At 45.3% G+C, this 17492-nt stretch overlaps 2 protein-coding genes across 3 annotated transcripts; one reads left to right on the top strand and one right to left on the bottom strand.

Moving 5' to 3' along the window:
* The first annotated feature begins 14 nt into the window (after window positions 1-14).
* On the top strand, window positions 15-7569 carry sh3bp1 (SH3-domain binding protein 1). 2 transcript variants are annotated; one of them, XM_052072402.1, is made up of 18 exons: window positions 15-747; window positions 1831-1873; window positions 2163-2267; window positions 2382-2458; window positions 2596-2707; window positions 2971-3047; window positions 3124-3211; window positions 3273-3341; window positions 3451-3541; window positions 3622-3758; window positions 3837-3948; window positions 4220-4301; window positions 4646-4726; window positions 4817-4930; window positions 5008-5105; window positions 5423-5570; window positions 5853-6157; window positions 6973-7569. In XM_052072402.1, the coding sequence occupies exons 1-18, from the start codon at window positions 698-700 to the stop codon at window positions 7245-7247; spliced, it is 2064 nt and encodes a 687-aa protein (XP_051928362.1). In that variant the 5' UTR covers window positions 15-697; the 3' UTR covers window positions 7248-7569. The 2 variants fall into 2 exon arrangements, with proteins under 2 accessions (XP_051928362.1, XP_051928363.1); XM_052072403.1 differs by having other exon boundaries at window positions 5853-6161; window positions 6983-7569.
* On the bottom strand, window positions 7408-17273 carry cdc42ep1a (CDC42 effector protein (Rho GTPase binding) 1a). The gene is made up of 3 exons (XM_052072404.1): window positions 17143-17273; window positions 11811-12697; window positions 7408-9253 (listed from the first exon to the last, which is right to left on the bottom strand). Exons 2-3 carry the CDS (start codon window positions 12280-12282, stop codon window positions 8571-8573), a joined length of 1155 nt encoding a protein of 384 aa, XP_051928364.1. The 5' UTR covers window positions 12283-12697; window positions 17143-17273; the 3' UTR covers window positions 7408-8570.
* Between the last annotated feature and the right edge of the window lie 219 nt (window positions 17274-17492).

The following is a 17492-nucleotide window of genomic DNA, read 5'->3' as shown; positions in this document are numbered from 1 at the left end:
TTATTGAATAGTTAGGATTGCAGACGCTGTCACCGATGTGCATCAGCATCCAGCAATAATAATATATGCTATTTATAGTGCCTTTCCTGTTGCTGAAGTACTACAAAGAAGCCAAAACGAGCGCAATGCTCAGAAAATCACTATGAATCATGATGCAAATATTTAAAAAATATGTTTTTCGTGAAATTAACTTTACATTTGGGAAGCTTATGCATATACGCCATTTGCGGGGGTGGCCTGTTAATGACGATCATCGCTCTCGATGTTCTTAAAGTAAGATCTGAGATCTGTTTTAAAATGTGGGTAGTCACAGTCATCAGAATAATAAATACGCAAGTCACGTGCGGATACCTGGGGAAAAAAAATACTGAAGTAGCCTACAGTAAAAACCTGTTTGTACTACATTACTTCCCCCCCGCTGAACAAGATGGATAATCTAGTACAGTGTCGTTGCAAAGTACCAGTTGGCGAGCGTAACTGTTTGCTAGTCAAATGAAAGAGAAAAGGGGAGGGGGTCTTGCCGCTCACATTTCATCTATGCAACTTCCTCGTTAACCGCATAAGCGCTTGAGAGAGCGCGTCTGAAAGGAGAACAAAAAGAGACAACGCAAAAGCGCGCCATCAAGTAGGCTTGCCGCTGCCCAAGTAAACCCCCGGAGGAGGTCAGCGCCTGCGGAGACGACCAACAGCGGCCGCGATGCTCCGACAGTCTCTGAGCATTCTGAAGCAGTTTGGCTCTTCTGCAAAGTAAGTTGAAGTCACTTCAATGTCATGTCTATAAATTCCAAAATATGTACCGTTTATTTTTGTGTCACCCTCTCTCGGTCTTACACATCCTGAAAACAGCAGCGGGGGTGTGCATCTGCAAAACTGAAACCGCACTCAAAGGCGGTCGGTGCCTTCTCTTTGTAGACAGACATGACATGTTTTATCGCTATAGGAGGTTGTTTTCCAAAGTCTCGTAGCATGCCACTTGCCATTGACCGGCCGGCCGCATTTCCCCTGCGCTACGAGACCACTTTCCTCTTTGAGAGGCGATGCTTCTCAAAAGTGAAGTTTAGAAACGGGAACTGCCAGTAGCTTCAAACCACTGTCGTACTTTATGTGAGGTAATGCGTTCACGTTTGTCATCGCCTCTGCACCATTTTTGGAATGCCGCCATTCACAGTAGAGCAAAGGAGAGGATTTAAACTGTTAGGGCACGAGTGGATCGGAGCAAACACCGTGAAGGCCGTTGGCTTTTTGTTACTTGTCAGTCAGGCCTGATCAAAATTTGCATGACAAGGTCGCCAACAACCATGTTTGATGATCGGCTTGAATGATCAGACAAACAAGATCTGAACACCACAGTTCAACTACCTTTTTAGTTTAGCTCTAGCAATTATTCTAATATTCATTCATTCATCTCCCGAGCCGCTTGATCCTCACTAGGGTTGCGGGGGGTGCTGGAGCCTATCCCAGCTGTCTTCGGGCAGTAGGCGGGGGACACCCTGAATCGGTTGCCAGCCAATCGCAGGGCACACAGAAACGAACAACCATTCGCACTCACACTCACACCTAGGGACAATTTAGAGTGTTCAATCAGCCTGCTACGCATGTTTTTGGAATGTGGGAGGAAACCGGAGCACCCGGAGAAAACCCACGCAGGCCCGGGGAGAACATGCAAACTCCACACAGGGAGGCCGGAGCTGGAATCGAACCCGGTACCTCTGCACTGTGAAGCCGACGTGCTAACCACTGGACTACCGGGCTGCATGATTCTAATAATTTTTTGAAATTGTGAAGAAACTTTTTAAGACCGCCGTGGTCTCACTTATTTCCTATTTGCAGGTCACAAGATGTCAGTGAGCTTCTACACTCGGACCTGGTTGTGGTGAGAAAATGAAAAGAGTTTTAACCCTGGAGAACTCACGGGGTCAAGTTTACAAATTCTGATACTCAAATGCTACCCTTATATCCCAAAGGGTCAAATTTACCCCTAATCCTGAAATTAGGATTTAAAGCATTAAATATTTGAAAAAACATATAGTTTGGTAAAATTCCTCATTTACCAAAGAAGAAAAGGGTGTTCTTGGGTTCTCCAGGGTTAAAGGCGCCACTTGGCGCGGCCCAATTGGAGCGTGGTTGTCGACGATGTTTTTTTTCCGTTTGATGAAATAAAGGTGGAGCAGCGGGTGGAGCCCGCCAGGAGAGCAGCGCAGATGCTACACAAGAAGCTGCAAGGCTGCATGCAGAGTCAGACGGGTATCGATGCTGAAAAACGGATGGTAAGAAACAAATCTGGCAAAAAATAAGAACTGTCATCATCATTGACAGTTGGCAATAAATGAATAAAATTTCACGGATGTTAAAAATGAGGTTTCTCAACCCTTTCTCCCCAGAAAAAGTTGCCTCTCATGCTGCTATCAGTCAGCATGGCGGAAAGCTTCAAAGACTTTGACGCCGACTCGTCCATCAGGTGAACCCCGTCTGAGCCAAGAGTCATGTGAGAAGGCTCCTGACTGGGGGGTTTTCAGTTCTGTACCAAATGGGAAGAGAGACAAACGGCGGTTATTCAATGCATTTGAATAACGACACGCCGTGTGTGTGTGGCAGGAGGGTGTTGGAGATGTGCTGTTTCATGGAGAAGAAGTTGGCCAGCCTCTTGGCAGACTTTGAAATAAGACTGGAAAAGGACGTTTTGGAACCGCTGAGTAAACTTAGTGAGGTGAATTGAGTTTCTCTTCACTATAGGGGACATGCGGTATTACGGAAAATTGATTTTCTTTTAATTACATGTATACATACAATGTAATACATTTTGATACATATCTCTCTGTAAAGCTGAAGGACTATTTCATCCGACATATTGTTTTTAATTAAAAACTGACTTCCCGATTCAGATTAGTGAACAATATGTCGTCGGTTTACCAACAGCACATTAAAATGTCACGTTCCCCAGCATGATGTCCTTCCTTCCTGTTCCTCAAGGATGAATTACCAGAGATTCTCAAAAACAAGAAGCTATTTGCAAAGCTCAATACAGACTGGAACAATGCGCGACTCAGGTGAGTGGTTTATTTATTGCCTTTCAACTTTCAATGCGCTCAAGTTCCATTGGATGAGATGTCTTGAACGCCCCAGGAGCCAGGCCAGCACCGGTCCACAGGCCAAGCAGGACGGTCTCAAGGAGGACGAAGAAGAAGCTCTGAGGAAGTTGGAGACCATCAAGGTACCAGCGCACAGCTCCAAGGAGTTGAACTTTTAACAGTAGATTGTTCTTCTCTTTCTAGAATCAATATTCAGCAGATCTGTATCACTTTGCGACCAAAGAAGACGACTATGCAAGCTACTTCATCCGCGTATGTTGCACTTGGAACTATTAAAAAAATTCTCCACGCAAAGAGAGAATGTTTATAGACCGTAAACGTTGTCTACCCCTCTAATGCCTTCCTATTCCTTTCATTGAAGCTTCTGGAGCTGCAAGCGGAATACCACAAACATTCGCACGAGTTCCTGGATAAAAATATAAACGAACTCAAGGAGAACCACAGCCCGAAAGGTTAGCGCATGTACTGTATTTATTTGCCACACGGTCTTACCCTTGACTTGACCTTGCTCAACATGTGTTATGTACTCCAGAGCCACCAGCAAACCCCTCGGGCCCAAAAGTTTTCGGGGAGTCTCTTGCTTCTCATCTGCTTCAGAGCAACCGAGAAATTGCAGCACCCATTCAAGAATGCGTTCACATGCTGCTCAGAACCGGGATGAGGGAGGAGGTAAGGCCGTTTTAGTTTAGCCGATGGTATCATCTGCCCTAATTAGCTGAAGCCCCTTCTTTCTGCACCTCTCTGCAGGGTCTATTTCGTCTGGCGGCGGCGGCCTCAGTGGTGAAAAGGCTCAAGGCTTGCATGGATCAGGGGACGGTTGATCACGGCGAGTTCAGCATGGACCCTCATGCTGTGGCCGGTAAGTTATCATGAACATGAGCTTCAAAAAGGTTGCCAGCACCTTGAAGCCTATCTATTAAATTCTCCAATCTGCCGGAAACTTATTGCACCGCACAGCTATTGGCATGCTGCAGCATCACATTTGAGGTGTCACATGCTCTATATTGTAATGTGTTTTATTTTTTTGGATTTACTGAACCATAAAAACATGACGTGATTGTCCAAAAAAAAGTGGTTTGCCGCAAAGGGAGGCTCATGTGTCTGTTTTCATTTTAAATTATTCCCAATAGGAGCTCTGAAGTGTTACCTGCGAGAACTTCCTGAGCCTCTAATGACCTTTGAACTCTACAACGACTGGTTCAAAGCAGCCAGGTGTGTATCAACTGCGCTCCTGAGTCCTCACACCATTTTTCATATCACTTTGGTGACTTTAATAGGGAGCATGTCATAGAAAAGTGACTTTTAAATTGAATGTCGACAAACAATTTTCTGCTTCGTTGCATAATTGATGCTAATGTACATCGCAACTGGCCCTCAGAGCTGCATTTTTGTTCGATGCACAGATTACCAGTCGTAAACTGCATTAGCTTGTGATAATAAACACAAATGCTCTGTGAAATTGTTGATGCATATTTAGTTTGTGTTTTGTCATGTTAAGACATTTGGAAATGGTTTTAAATTATATTTTTAAAAAAAATGTGTGTGTGTATTCACAGCGAAAAAGACTGCACAGAGAAGCTGGAGCAGTTCCGAATACTACTGAAGAAACTGCCACCTGAAAATTATAACAATCTCAGGTGCGGAATTATTTGCTTTGTATAATAATGAATTGAAAGTAAACAAGTACAAGTATTCCCTCACATGGCATTTCTTCATTTTATTTTCAGGTACCTGGTGCAGTTCTTGTCGTTGCTGTCCGAGCAGCAGGCTGCAAACAAGATGTCGCCCAGTAACATTGCCATCGTGCTGGGACCCAACCTTCTCTGGCCGCAATCCGAGGGGTATCTCTAGGTGTCCAACCGCATATTTCATACCCGTCATCAATCTCATCCTGTCCGCTTGCTCTCTTCCTATTTAGGGAGATCGCCCTGGTTGATATGGCGACCGCATCCTCGGTGCAGGTGGTGACGGTTATCGAGCCTCTGATTCAATACAGCTCCGCGCTCTTCCCTGGAGGTACAGGACTAGTTACTGTTAAGTAACAGTGAGGTGAAAGCGCAGAACAACTCGCATCATCTGTCCCACGATATTAGCGCTGGTACTGCAAACTGGAACCACGACAAGATATTTTTATATGAATACCTCAGAGAACAACCATATATTTTTCAATACAGATCTTATAACCAGTTAGATTTTGTTGATGTACATATTTGTCCATTTACCATTTTGAAGACACTGACTCGAGAATGTTAATGGAAACGAGGACGGATGCTATTCTGATAGCAGTAGGTAAGCAGAGAATAAACGGATCTATGATGTAAATGTTTATTCAGAGGTGTCCTTTGAGATTCCGGAGCTTCCCAACATGCAAGACGACCAGTCCATGATCTCAGAACAAACGCCATTGTGCAGAAGGTTCTCCGCTCCCTCCGCAGCCTCGTCCTCTTCAACTTATCTTCTCCCTTGCTCGAAGACAAACAGGTATAGCCTCAGAATCAGCACAGAAGCCCACTTATGGTCCTCCATGTATGAATATCAGACAAGCTGTATCGAAAAGATGTGTTGTTCGTTATTTAGTAGAGACAATTATAAGGATCGTATTGGGCCGGGTCGTTATTAACCCAGAACATTATAATTGTGCATGAAAAATGAACAGTCTGTATCCCGTATGAGTAATTGTCGAGTGTCCCTTGAAAGACGCTACAGTATATGAATTATCATTATTCTTAGATGTACTTTTTTTTCTTTTTTTTCTGCTTGTAGCATGCCCTCTCAGGACGGCATCGGCGTCTCCTCTGAAAAGTTTACGAGACACCAAGCGTGGGCTGCTTCCTCACCCAAGTCTGCAACCGCAATCCAAAAAGACACGACGTTATCCGCCGGCTCAGCCCCCACAAGACCAAACTTGTTGCCAAACCAGAACCTAACTTCACATCAAAGAATCACCGGGTCCCACCCAGGACAGAGCAGGGACCCCACACAGAAGCCTTGCTTGGATCAATTGGAGCCCATTTCGGAGGCCCAGCCTATCTCACCAAAAGGAGTTGTGATGATGGCCACGCCGAAACGTGAGTCAAAACACATTTGACATTTCCAGAGCAGGGGTGGGAAAACCTTTGTGGTCAAGGGCCACATTACAATGTTAAAAAAAAAGACTATCAATATAGAGGTAAAATAAGTAAAATATTTTATTTTAAATAATAAATGATGTAATTGTTAATTATTCCAGTCACGAAACAATAGCTCATTCCTGTTATTCAAAAATAAATGATTTCATTTCAAATGTGTATATTTACAAAATACATGGCTTTGATAAAATGTGTGATGGATGGATATACATTTAGCTATAGAATGTCCGTGGTTGTTATCAGTGCTGTATTTTACAGGATTTAAATACTTAGTAGACCGCCTTAAAAGAGGAACGCCATTCGTACCCCCCGAATTGTGCAATGGTGAGGTCAGACCCCAAAAGCCACTATCAGATTTCCTTTCCTGGTTGCTGTTGTTGAACGCAGATATTGGGGTGTCTCTTTCCATTGTGTAAAATCCGGAGCACATTCTTGACATCGGTCTTTTCCTTTCACAAGTTTAGTTAGTACAAGTCTACAGAAGGAAGCTAAATCCAGATCAAAACAGGAAGTTTTGCATTACCTGTCAAAATATCACCCACTCAATTCGTGCGTCATCTTGCATGTTGTCCTAACCACGACGGGGGTGGGCCCCCCGCGGCTCGCAGTACTTTCCCCTCAAGTACTGCTTTCTACTTTGTCGTCACCGCGCTCGTGCAAGACATTTTAACCCTCTCGTCAAGCCGAATCCGACCGGCGTATCGCATAAATTGTCCGTCCATCTTACAAGTCTGTACACTGTCTCTCATTTGCAGCAAAGAGGAGCATCAGTGTGAGAAAAGCCAACGAAGCTGACGAGCCGTTCTCCGTTCACTACCGCAAGCCCAAAGCGCCGGTGCCGCCAAAGCCTCGGGCTTCTATGGCTCCCCCCGCGACAGTCGGGACACAGGTGACTCATCCGCCACCCCCACCTCAGCCGGTTGGTCTTAAAAAGCCGCCCGTTAAAAAGTCTGGACTGAAAGCTCCCAGTTGCCCTCCGCCGCTCCCCCCTGCGTTACAGTCCAAAGAGGCTCCCTCCATAGCACAGTAAGAGGAGAGCCACACTATATGGACTTAAACCATCTTAATTTTTCTGCAGTTCTTTATTTTCCGGAGAGCGATCTAAGATAATAACGTCACTCCTACGCATCTTTATTTCCAATTCATATCATTGTAGTGTGTCATAAAGTATAAGGTTGGACCGCTGTATGTTCTGAAGGTGCTTATGAGTACACGTTTATTGGGCTGATATTTTCATGTACATTTGTAGGCCTTGACATTACAATGCGTCTGTTCGAAACATAGTTCCTCGTTTAGAGGTGCACAGAGTTGATACAAAAAGTCTGCAGCATTAAAGGAACAATTACATAGTACAGCCTGTACTGTAGTTGATAACACCAAACACTGGCGTCATTGTCGTGTTACTCAATTTGTGTTAAAACACTGTAAAAAATATCATGAACGATTTTGAGGCTTCCCCTTCACGTCAAGGTAAGTCTTCAATAAAATGACTCGCAATGTTCTGAACAGTAGTTCAGCCCGAGACGCATGTAGACTGCAAACCGACCTCCAGAAACGTTTCGTTTGTATCCGTGTCCGCTGTTGAGAGCGAGCACATTAGAATACTCTTAGAATGTCCTCCTCCCGTGCGAAGAAGTAGTGAGTATAAAGTGAATGGCAGGACTTCTTTGTTGAGTAACGTTAGTGTTTCCTCTCTTTCTTAATCTTCGGTAGGGGAGTGTTTTTTTTTTTTTTTTGAGCCTCATCAAGACAGTCATCACAAAATGTTTAGGTTATTGGGCTTTCGGGTGAATTTACTTTGAGCTTCTCTGAGCTTTTGAATGCACAATACCAGGCGTGAAGGTCAAATTCAGTAGTAGTGAACAAAAAAAGTTTATATTTCCCTATTGATGCTACAAGACGGTAGATAAGCACGACTTTTGTTCAGATGAAAATTTTCAACTTGCCACCAAATGGTGCTATAGCACCACTTTTTGTCTAAATTGAGCTACTTAATCAAGTGCGACATAGTTCCTTGACACTAAGCCATCAGAAGATGGCGCCAAAGTAATGCTTTTATTTTGTCAGCCTGAGCACGTGAGCAGTGAATCTGTGAGTTTCAGGGAGGCCATTTTAGGTTTAGCCCAATATCCTGAACTTTGTGGACATTGAAAATATGTCGGTCCTTAATGTTGTTGCATTTGCAGCAAAAATCTTGGCGCCGTTAGTGGAAAAAAAACCCCTCCAGCATTCATGTTAAAAATAATATCCTCCATTTGCAGTCTAAAAGTCATTGCTGCCGATTTGGTTATTGGATTACAATTACAGAGGAATCAAAGAGTATATCCGGTAATGAGTTTCATGTTCAAACAGCTCAGACTTTGATTTCATCATCGTCATCGTCTGCGTAGCTATAGGATATCTTCTTCATCCTCTCCGAATCCACAGTCTCCATCCGGTCGTGAACGCCGTAATGGCGTGCGAGCACATCGGCGGCACTCTGGAAGCGCTCGCTCTCCATCCTCACCGCTAACCTCGCTCGCTCAAGCGAGCCTCCCCTCAGCGTGTCAGGTAATTTCCCGGACACGGCGATTTCGTTCATTTCATTCGCACTTCCATCGTCGTCGTCCCATTCCGCCCCCTGCGGACTCTTCCCGCCCGCGCAATCCTCCCTCAGCAGGGAGTCCACGTAAGAGATAGTAGCCGAGTCCTTCTCGGATCCTTCGTTGGCGAGACCCCACGGCGACCCCGTCTCGTCTCTCTCCCAGGTGTGACTGTCTCCGTCCAGTAAGCCGAACACCTCGCTCATGAGGGAGGGGCCCAGGTCGAAACTGAAGGTATCCAGGGAGGTGAGGGAAGCGAACGAGCTGGAGAAGGCGCTTGGCTTGGGGTCAGAGGTCACAACGGCGGTAGAGCGGGTGGTCAAGATGGCGTCGTCGGGGTCGCTCAGAGAGCCGCGGTGCACGTTGGCCGAGTAAGGGGCCGGCTCGGAGACGGACGGCTGCTGACGCTCGGAGCGGGACAGACGAGGAAGTGTGACGAAGCCGGACTCCAAACCTGAGGAGGATAGAATTGTACGCATTATATATTGAACAACACAACATACTTTTTCAAAATATCACCATTGCTAATGCTAAAATTTGGGGATTAGCATCAAGGAACTATTTAGCGACGACCGAATCTTGATGACAAAATGTGCATCTAGGGTACGTGTACGGTGTGCAGTTCTTGGAAGGACTTGTCAAAATGTACTCTATAAATCCAACAGGGGGCAGTATAAACCATAATTTCTGACAAATAAACAAAATCCAGTTTAAGGAGTTTCCTCCTTGCCACCATTGGACAGAACGGGGTTGAAACAGTAAATCTACTAAAAGCCCGTCCCAGACATGTAGACATTTGTAAAAAAAAAATAAAATCCATTCCTCTTTCATGAAAGACGGACACTAAACAGAGAATGTAGTGTGTATATGATTACATTTTTTTTTTTTTTAGATTTATGTGGCTTAAGTCCGGTGTCAGCGTGAGTTACTCAGAGACAAACTTCCATCAGTTTATTGCCTGCTCTTTCTGGATGGCTGTCTTTTATCAGTTCAGAAGCTTCTGCTAATGCGCCAAAGTGATATATAAAGGCATCTGGGGCAAATCTGTCTAAATCATTGAGTAGACATGACTGGTGCTCTTGCGCATGGTCGCCAAGTCTTACAGAGTTTACAACAGCGGGGGCCCTGCGTTAACTCGTTTGACCCCCCCACTTGCGTGTTTTACTGTGTTCAGCAACCGGGATTTAGTTTTTCGTCCCGTCGTAATCGTAGAGGACCACTCTGGGATTTGGTTGAGGAGCATATGACACTTGGAATTTCCAGAGAAGATATATTAGCTTTTTCTTTCAAATGCCGTCTTTCAGATCTTTGCTTCTTGTGAGAAAACAAATCGATGAACTGCAATTTTTTTTTCTTAGGTGCTATTAGATGTAAGAATTGTGAGACCCACTGAGGAAGTGTCTTTCTAAACTTTAAGATCGGTGGTACTCGGCAACCCCACAAGGGAAACACTTGCCATTTCATCGGCTCACCATTCCAAATGTTTATCCTGATGCGTTGGAATTTATGTGCTGACGCCACAAAAAACACAGTAGATGGAAATTTAATTGGGGGGTGGGGGGGTCATTTTATTGCGGTGGACCCGAGGCTTCTCCTTGACTGGCGCGGCGCAGTGGGTGATGCTGATGTTATTTCAATGTGCGATCGTCCGCTGCTGGGCTTCAGGTAGCGGCAGTTGGATGACCGCAACGTGCACACGACTCAGCAGCAGGAGATCTGCTTTCACCATTTGGTGCCTTAACCTCACCCGACCCTGACAGGATTCACACATTGTAACCTTTTTTTTTTTTAAGTGTTAATTTCAAAAGGCCAATAAATTCAGATAGTCTGGCATCGGATTGTGGGGACTTGTCATTTTAGCCTAACAGCGGTTACTACAGTGGACAGTTTATCATGTTCTCACATTACAGGTTGCATGAGAGGGCTTAACATCACTTCATGCGGTGTATACCGTCATATCATGGTCTGCTAGAGACTGGAAAGATGAATCGAGTGACTTGATCCGAAGCTAAATTGCTGCGAACAGACGCCTGCCGCGTGAGTCATCAATGCCGATGCGAGCCCAGAAAATCAACTGCAAAATCAAAACCGTCAGCAGATGTTAAAGTGTTCAACAGAGCAAAAGGAAATTTGGAAATTTGTCTAATGGTTTGTTGTCTTTGCCGTAACCTGAGACATAGTTAATAGTGGAGATTTGCCTTGATGGAACGTCTTCAGGCGGCTGCCTATGAGGTCACACAATTTGGAATTTGGCCAAAAATTTTGTGTTTTTTTCCGTTTTTTTGCTTCCGAAGCCACTTTCATGTAACATCTCTACTGATTTGCGTTACACCCTCTATTGCATTTCACATTTTGCTAAAATTGCAGTTCCAGTTATTGTAAGTGCACTCGTTTTTTTAATCCGTTAATGAAAAACATTTTTCGATATTTTGTTACTTTTCGTTGATTCGAATAACCTTACACGATGTGAAGCAAAGCAGCCCACGAAATACAAAGAGACTCCGGTGTCACGATAGGATTTGTCAAATATTACCATCATTTAATATTCATTCATTCATTCATCTTCCGAGCCGCTTCCTCACTAGGGTGGCGGGGGTTGCTGGAGCCTATCCCAGCTGTCTTCGGGCAGTAGGCGGGGGACACCCTGAATCGGTTGCCAGCCAATCGCAGGGCACACAGAAACGAACAACCATTCGCACTCACACTCACACCTAGGGACAATTTAGAGTGTTCAATCAGCCTGCCACGCATGTTTTTGGAATGTGGGAGGAAACCGGAGCACCCGGAGAAAACCCACCCAGGCCCAGAACATGCAAACTCCACACAGGGAGGCCGGAGCTGGAATCGAACCCGGTACCTCTGCACTGTGAAGCCGACGTGCTAACCACTGGACTACCGGGCCGCCCCATCATTTAATAATGTTTATCTTATCACATTCCTCATTCCAAAAAATAATAAATAGGAGACGAAGCATTGACCCAAAGGCTTGTACTTTGGATCGGTGGGCTTACCGTAAGAACTTTTCCTCTCCCCTGGTGTGCTTTGACAACTGGGGAAAAGTATCTTTGTGGTGGGGCTCCCATTATACATGTCCACGTCCAGCCTTGGAAGGGAGACGGCATTCTTGATGATGGGAGACACGGCCGGGGGAGGCAGTGACGCATCCTTGGAGCCTTCTCTGATTCTGTTATCGGAGCCCCTCCTGATTTGTCGGAGTGTCCTGGAGAAAAAGGCCCCGATTTTGTTGTCGGGGCCGGACACCGAGTCCGTTTCCCCGTTGCCGCCGTTGGCGGAGCCGCCGTGGTTGCTGAGGAAGGAGGTGTCCCCGAACACCTCGCCGCCGCGGCCCACGTGCATGGTATGGCGAAAGTCGCCCAGCGGCGGGCTGATCATGTCCGCCGTCAGGTCGGCTTTAAAACGCCGCTTGCTGTGCGAGTGCGTCACCAGACCTTTCAGGCCAGAGAGCTTTTCCTGGAGATTCATGTTTACCAAGCTCGGGGAAAAAAATGTTCAGTTAAAGCTGAAACTATTTGCCAAGTGAGACTTCAGTTCACCTCAACTCTTACACTTACCCCAAGTTTTGAAAACATGTGATCTAAATGAGTCAAAAAGCCCAGGCCTGCGGCACCAGATACTTGAGTGAAATATTATCTATGTTTATCGTGCGCAAGCCAAAGTCTGTCCCACTCTTTGCCGGTCATCGTTATGCGGAGCTGGCAGAATCAAAGCAACATAAATTGCAGAGAACACTGCGCAGTTGTGTCCCGGGCAGAAGCCGGGCCAGTTGGAGTGCAGTCAAATCCCTGGTTTCCTTCGCTTTTGGCTTTGTCGACATCAGCTCCGAAATAGGTCCGAGTCCAGCTGCAAATGCTTCTGTGGTCACACCGTGGAAGAATGTCTATGGAGAGTAAAAACAGGGAGAAAAGAAGGGTCTATCTTTAAAACGGAGGCAGGAGAAAGAAACGGACGACAGTCGGCAGGTTGCGCTGCGGCAGTTGAGAAGATTTAGGGTGATACCGTGCGCGACGCTTCCTAAAACGCAGAAATCCGAGTTGCAATTGTCAAATGAGGCAAAGGTACTCTAACTATTTAAGTACTTCGGTCAAAATAAATAAGTGCAGACTTCACTGTACTTCATATTTGACTGTGAAATATATCTTACCTATGCCACCTCAGACCAAATCGGGGCCCGTGGACCGGTGGTTGAACACCACTGTTGAAAATGTCAACTAGCGTGGAAGAAGCTAAATTTAGACCAAAGTCATTGGGTGGAGATTAAAAGTCTGTGGAGCGCGCTAAAAACTTGCAGGGTGATTCCTTTTTCTATTCTATTGTTTTTAACGGTTATAAATATGACCCGAAGGCTTTTGGCCTCGTTCGTCACCGTTTCGACAGTTTTATACAGTACGTGTGTAGGAAATTGTTTTTTCTGTTCTTTGCCAGCAGCAGTAATGAATAGCCAATTCCTAAATATTTTGATAACATAAGGGCCCTGACAAGCTTCCCCCGCTTCTCTTTAAAAGTCTCTTGCACAGCAGCGGTCTCATTCGGGGCTCCTCCACATGCAAGGGGGAGGGGGTGGGGGGGGCCCCGTCTAGGCTCCATTAATGACTCGCTTCGGTTTGCGCGGTGACGATTGCGTCAGGTCCAAAGCAGTCTTTCTAATTTGCTGCTGACCGCAGTCACCAAGCCCTCTGCTCCACTTCCCCTCCGGGCTGGCGTTTTAAGAGGGGGGCATCTGGAAGCCGAGAGGGAGGAAACGCACCACATACCAGTGTTGAGCGGAGCCATATCAAGTCTTGCAAAAGAGAGGGGGGGGGGGTAGGGGGGGTGAAGGACACGTGTTGAAGCAACGATGGCATAAGCCAACAGGGAACTGCTTGCACATTCCCATGAACTGAACTGAAGTGAACCGGGCAGGACGTTCGCAGACTCAAAAGGCGGGAAAAAAAGTATCCCCAGCCAGGTTGAACAAGAAGCGATAACTCACTGGATTAGGAGAGCGACACATGCGGTCGTGAATTACCCCCGATTGTGATAATTTTTTTTCCCATGAAGCGGTGATGTATCGTCTCTCCCCGTCAACCATCCGGGAGACCTTTGACCGCAGCACAGAGGCGCTTGCTCAACCGTTTGGGACTCCCCCAGGCCAGATACGGGCCGTTCTCATTTGTACTTGTTTATGTGTTTGCAAGGTTGCGTAAACACTCTTTTTGGCTGTCAGATAAATAGCCTGTTAAGCACCACCAGGCTGTAAAAACATACGGTAATGGCTTTAAAGCTATAATCCTTGTGGTGATCTGCCTAAAGGAACTGGGGGGTTGGGGGTGGGCTTGGACATACCCTAGATAATCCTCTAAATCTTCATCTCTGGTACCCCTAAATATGCACGTCTCTCTGGCAGAGGTCTTGGTGATTTTGGCTGCTGTTTGAGGAAGCTAAATCAGAAAAACAGTGATGGAAATTACAATTTTTGCGCTGACTTTGAATCTACCCTCATTTTTTTTCCTATACACCTTCATAATGATATAAGAAGTCATATAGTAAATTAGTTGTATTTAATGACAATTAGTGCACATTTCGGCCTCGCTCTTAACGTGTTGTCGTTTTACGTCTCGTCATTCTACTCGTGTGCAGAACGGTCATATGGTAGGTCTGCTGTAGGTCTACCTCAGTGGACTTTGATAAACGTCTCTCCGTTCATGTCCTTCAGATTCTGACTCAGCTAACCAGGTGAACAAACATACAAGATAAGACAGCATTTTTCAGACTCGCATTTTTAGGCTTTCTACTCCGAACCATCACACTCGGCCTTAATCCAAGCACAACACTTCCTCTTCGCTCGAGAAAGCATGTTCAACCCTCGGATAAATATCCACGCTCTCTGAGGCTCTCCGCTGTTTGTTGTATCTTCTTGTGTCGCCGCAGCAAATAATAAACACGTTTCTTTTTCATCAGCCCCTTTGTTCTTTCCTAGCAGCAGAACCTCAGAGGAAGTCATGATGCGACGGTCAGTTAATAGTGAGAACAGTGCCCGACACAAGTGCAGGGCGAAAAGGAGTTGGGTTCTCGAGGCTCACGAAAGCAAATTAGTCTGTCGACTGTTGAAAATGAGTTTCGGCCTTTTGAACGTTGTTGTCGATATGCTTCCAACTGCGTGTTAATAGTTTTGGGGAAGGCCCTTTTCTGTCTCAGCATGGCCGTGCCAAAGTCCATAAAGACATGCTCGGTTGAGTCGAGCATATCAGACAAACGATTCTTCCCCAAGAAACACAAATTCTGAGTGGGAGCTTGTTAATGACATTTTAGCCAATCAGAAACCTAAAGTCGGTCACCTTCAGAAAGTATGACAGTCTGTCATAACAACGACAGACTGTCATACTTTCACCAGCATCACCATATCTGGTGGGACAAAATAGTTGGGAATCCACGCGGTGTAAAGACAAACACAACACCCGGATTCAAAGTTCGCACCTCACCACGTTGCGTCAATGACACTTGAAGGTCACAGCAGGTCAGGCTTCAAAGGAATGCCAAACTTTAGTTAAATATAGGTACCCCCCCAAAAAAAGAAAAAAAGAGGCTGCGGATGAAATAAAAAGCTCCGATTTGGGTTGTGTCTCGCTAAGACTATAATGGCAAGTAAAGTCGGAAAAAAAAACAACCCGGATGACACATATGGCTGAGTTCATACGGGAGCAGGAAATGTCGGATGTAGCGTACGCCCACTATGTGGAGACACTGCTGCTTACAGACGTGCGCGATGACTTCAACTTTGGAACAATCGCATTGTGACACAACGCCAGCCAGACTCTTGAGCGGCAATGCAGGCTGGATTTTTCGTTGATTGCGCTTATGTTTGTCCATTGGCTTTCCTGCTCCCATGCGATGTGTGTGTGTGTGTGTGTGTGCGTGTGGCATTTCACACAGCGGTCTCCTCTTAGGGTGTGGGGCTCATAAGCCCTCTGCTCCTAACATAGTGCTGCTGTGGTCCCGAGTTAAAACTCCTCAAGGCCACTGAATATCAACACTAAGTCTCAAAGCACCCTAATAAATTTTAGGTGATGTGGAGGAACTTGTAATTCCAGGGTATAGATAATTAAAAAGAGAAAGGATTTATTCCTGATACATCCGCAGCAAGGGTATAATAATCATGATATATAGAATCGCCACTGCTGGCCGCTGTGGTGTATAAATATGTCAGCAAGGAGGGCTGAGTTTCATGCAAGAAACCCGAGGAGACTCTTTTACAACTTTTGACAGGACTGAAACGGCCACTCAAACATTTCTGGATGTGAATAGCACATTTTTCCACGTTTTATCACATCTAAGTCACATTTGCATGGTCAGGAACTCAACACGGTGTGCTTACTAAGTTACCCAAGTCGGCTAGAAACTCATTCGCTGCTGTCGACGGCGAGAGAAGTCAAAAGATCCATTGTTTGACCGTGGGCTTGTGTTGAACGAATTAATGATATAAATTCAGTAATCAAACAATAAATTGAATTTATTTTTTAAAGAATTTTTAATAATAAATATAATACATTGAAAGTGGCATACATTTGAGCCACACGTCGAAGATGAACGTCGAATAATTCTGTTCTTGTTGTTTAGATTACATTTAGCATCCTGTCTTCTTCTTGTGATTGTTTTGGCAGTCAGTCAACAACGTCATGGCGCATTTCCGCCATCCACTGGTTAGGAGTGTGAACCACAATGTCAAAAATTAAATAAATAAATGGAATCCTTTTTTTTTCTTTCCCTCAAAGTAGAACGATCACTCTTTCTATCATCTTTGTTTTGTCTGTTGAAATAATCACACTTGTTTCCTGAATCTTTTTGTAAAATACTGTATCTGTAATATTTGGACACTTTGCCTGCTGTTGAATTTTGGGCAAACAACCAGGTAGACCCTAAACTGATTGGTCGTCAGTTAGTCACAGGTCAGGGACAATTTAAAGTCACCCGTGAATTTAACATACATGTTTTGGGATGTGAGATGACGCCCGAGTACCTGCAGAATCCTCCCTTGAGATTCGAACTCATGATCTCAACTTTGAGGCCGAAACGCGAAGCGCTATGGCACTGTGCTGCGTGTTTCTGAGAATGCGCATGAAAAAGTGAACCTTTAGCTCAAAGTAGACTCTGAAAATAGTGCAAAGTACCGCACAATTTTAAATAGGAAACTTTCGAAGAAAACAATCCGAAACATCTTCGCCGCCTATGTTTTTTTTTTTTTTAACAGCTCCGCTGATGACAGATTTGATTTAAACCTCGCCTTTCAGGACGCGCACATCGGCACGACAGAGCAGTCCGATCCCTGAACAAAGAATAGCGACTCACCTAGAAAGCTGGAGAAAGACGAAAAAAAAAGTGACTTGAGTGATGTTTCCGAAAAAGGATAGAGTCGAAGTTGGTCCGAGTGCGCCGATTGCTCGACAGGACAGTGCCACTGGCGTGTGTGCAGGATGGACGAGGAAAGGGGGCGGAACGAGGATCCGATTCACTGTCGGAGTCCCCTCCACGCTGGATGGGATGTGCACCTACAAGTTGCCAAAATGACTTGTCAACAACGATCCTGTGTGTGTGAGTGTGTGTGTTAACAATTAGCATCCTGTTCGGGGTCATTGACTTTCAAAGTTAACAGTGACTAATGGATACACAGTTAAGCACATGGCGTATAAAAAAAAATT

This window comes from Hippocampus zosterae, chromosome 7 (genome assembly GCF_025434085.1).
Source record: "Hippocampus zosterae strain Florida chromosome 7, ASM2543408v3, whole genome shotgun sequence".
Lineage (NCBI taxonomy): Eukaryota > Metazoa > Chordata > Actinopteri > Syngnathiformes > Syngnathidae > Hippocampus > Hippocampus zosterae.
This window is presented reverse-complemented; position numbering and strand designations above follow the sequence as displayed.

What these genes read in the sequence shown, in the direction of transcription:
- cdc42ep1a (XM_052072404.1), bottom strand. Translation starts at nt 12,282, where the DNA reads ATGAATCTCCAGGAAAAGCTCTCTGGCCTGAAAGGTCTGGTGACGCAC. An exon ending in GGAGAGGAAAAGTTCTTACG is followed by an intron (nt 9,254 to 11,810) that starts GTAAGCCCACCG and finishes TATCCTCCTCAG; the next exon opens with GTTTGGAGTCCGGCTTCGTC.
- sh3bp1 (XM_052072402.1), top strand. Translation starts at nt 698, where the DNA reads ATGCTCCGACAGTCTCTGAGCATTCTGAAGCAGTTTGGCTCTTCTGCA. An exon ending in GGAAGTTGGAGACCATCAAG is followed by an intron (nt 3,212 to 3,272) that starts GTACCAGCGCAC and finishes TTCTCTTTCTAG; the next exon opens with AATCAATATTCAGCAGATCT. An exon ending in ATGCAAGCTACTTCATCCGC is followed by an intron (nt 3,342 to 3,450) that starts GTATGTTGCACT and finishes CTTTCATTGAAG; the next exon opens with CTTCTGGAGCTGCAAGCGGA.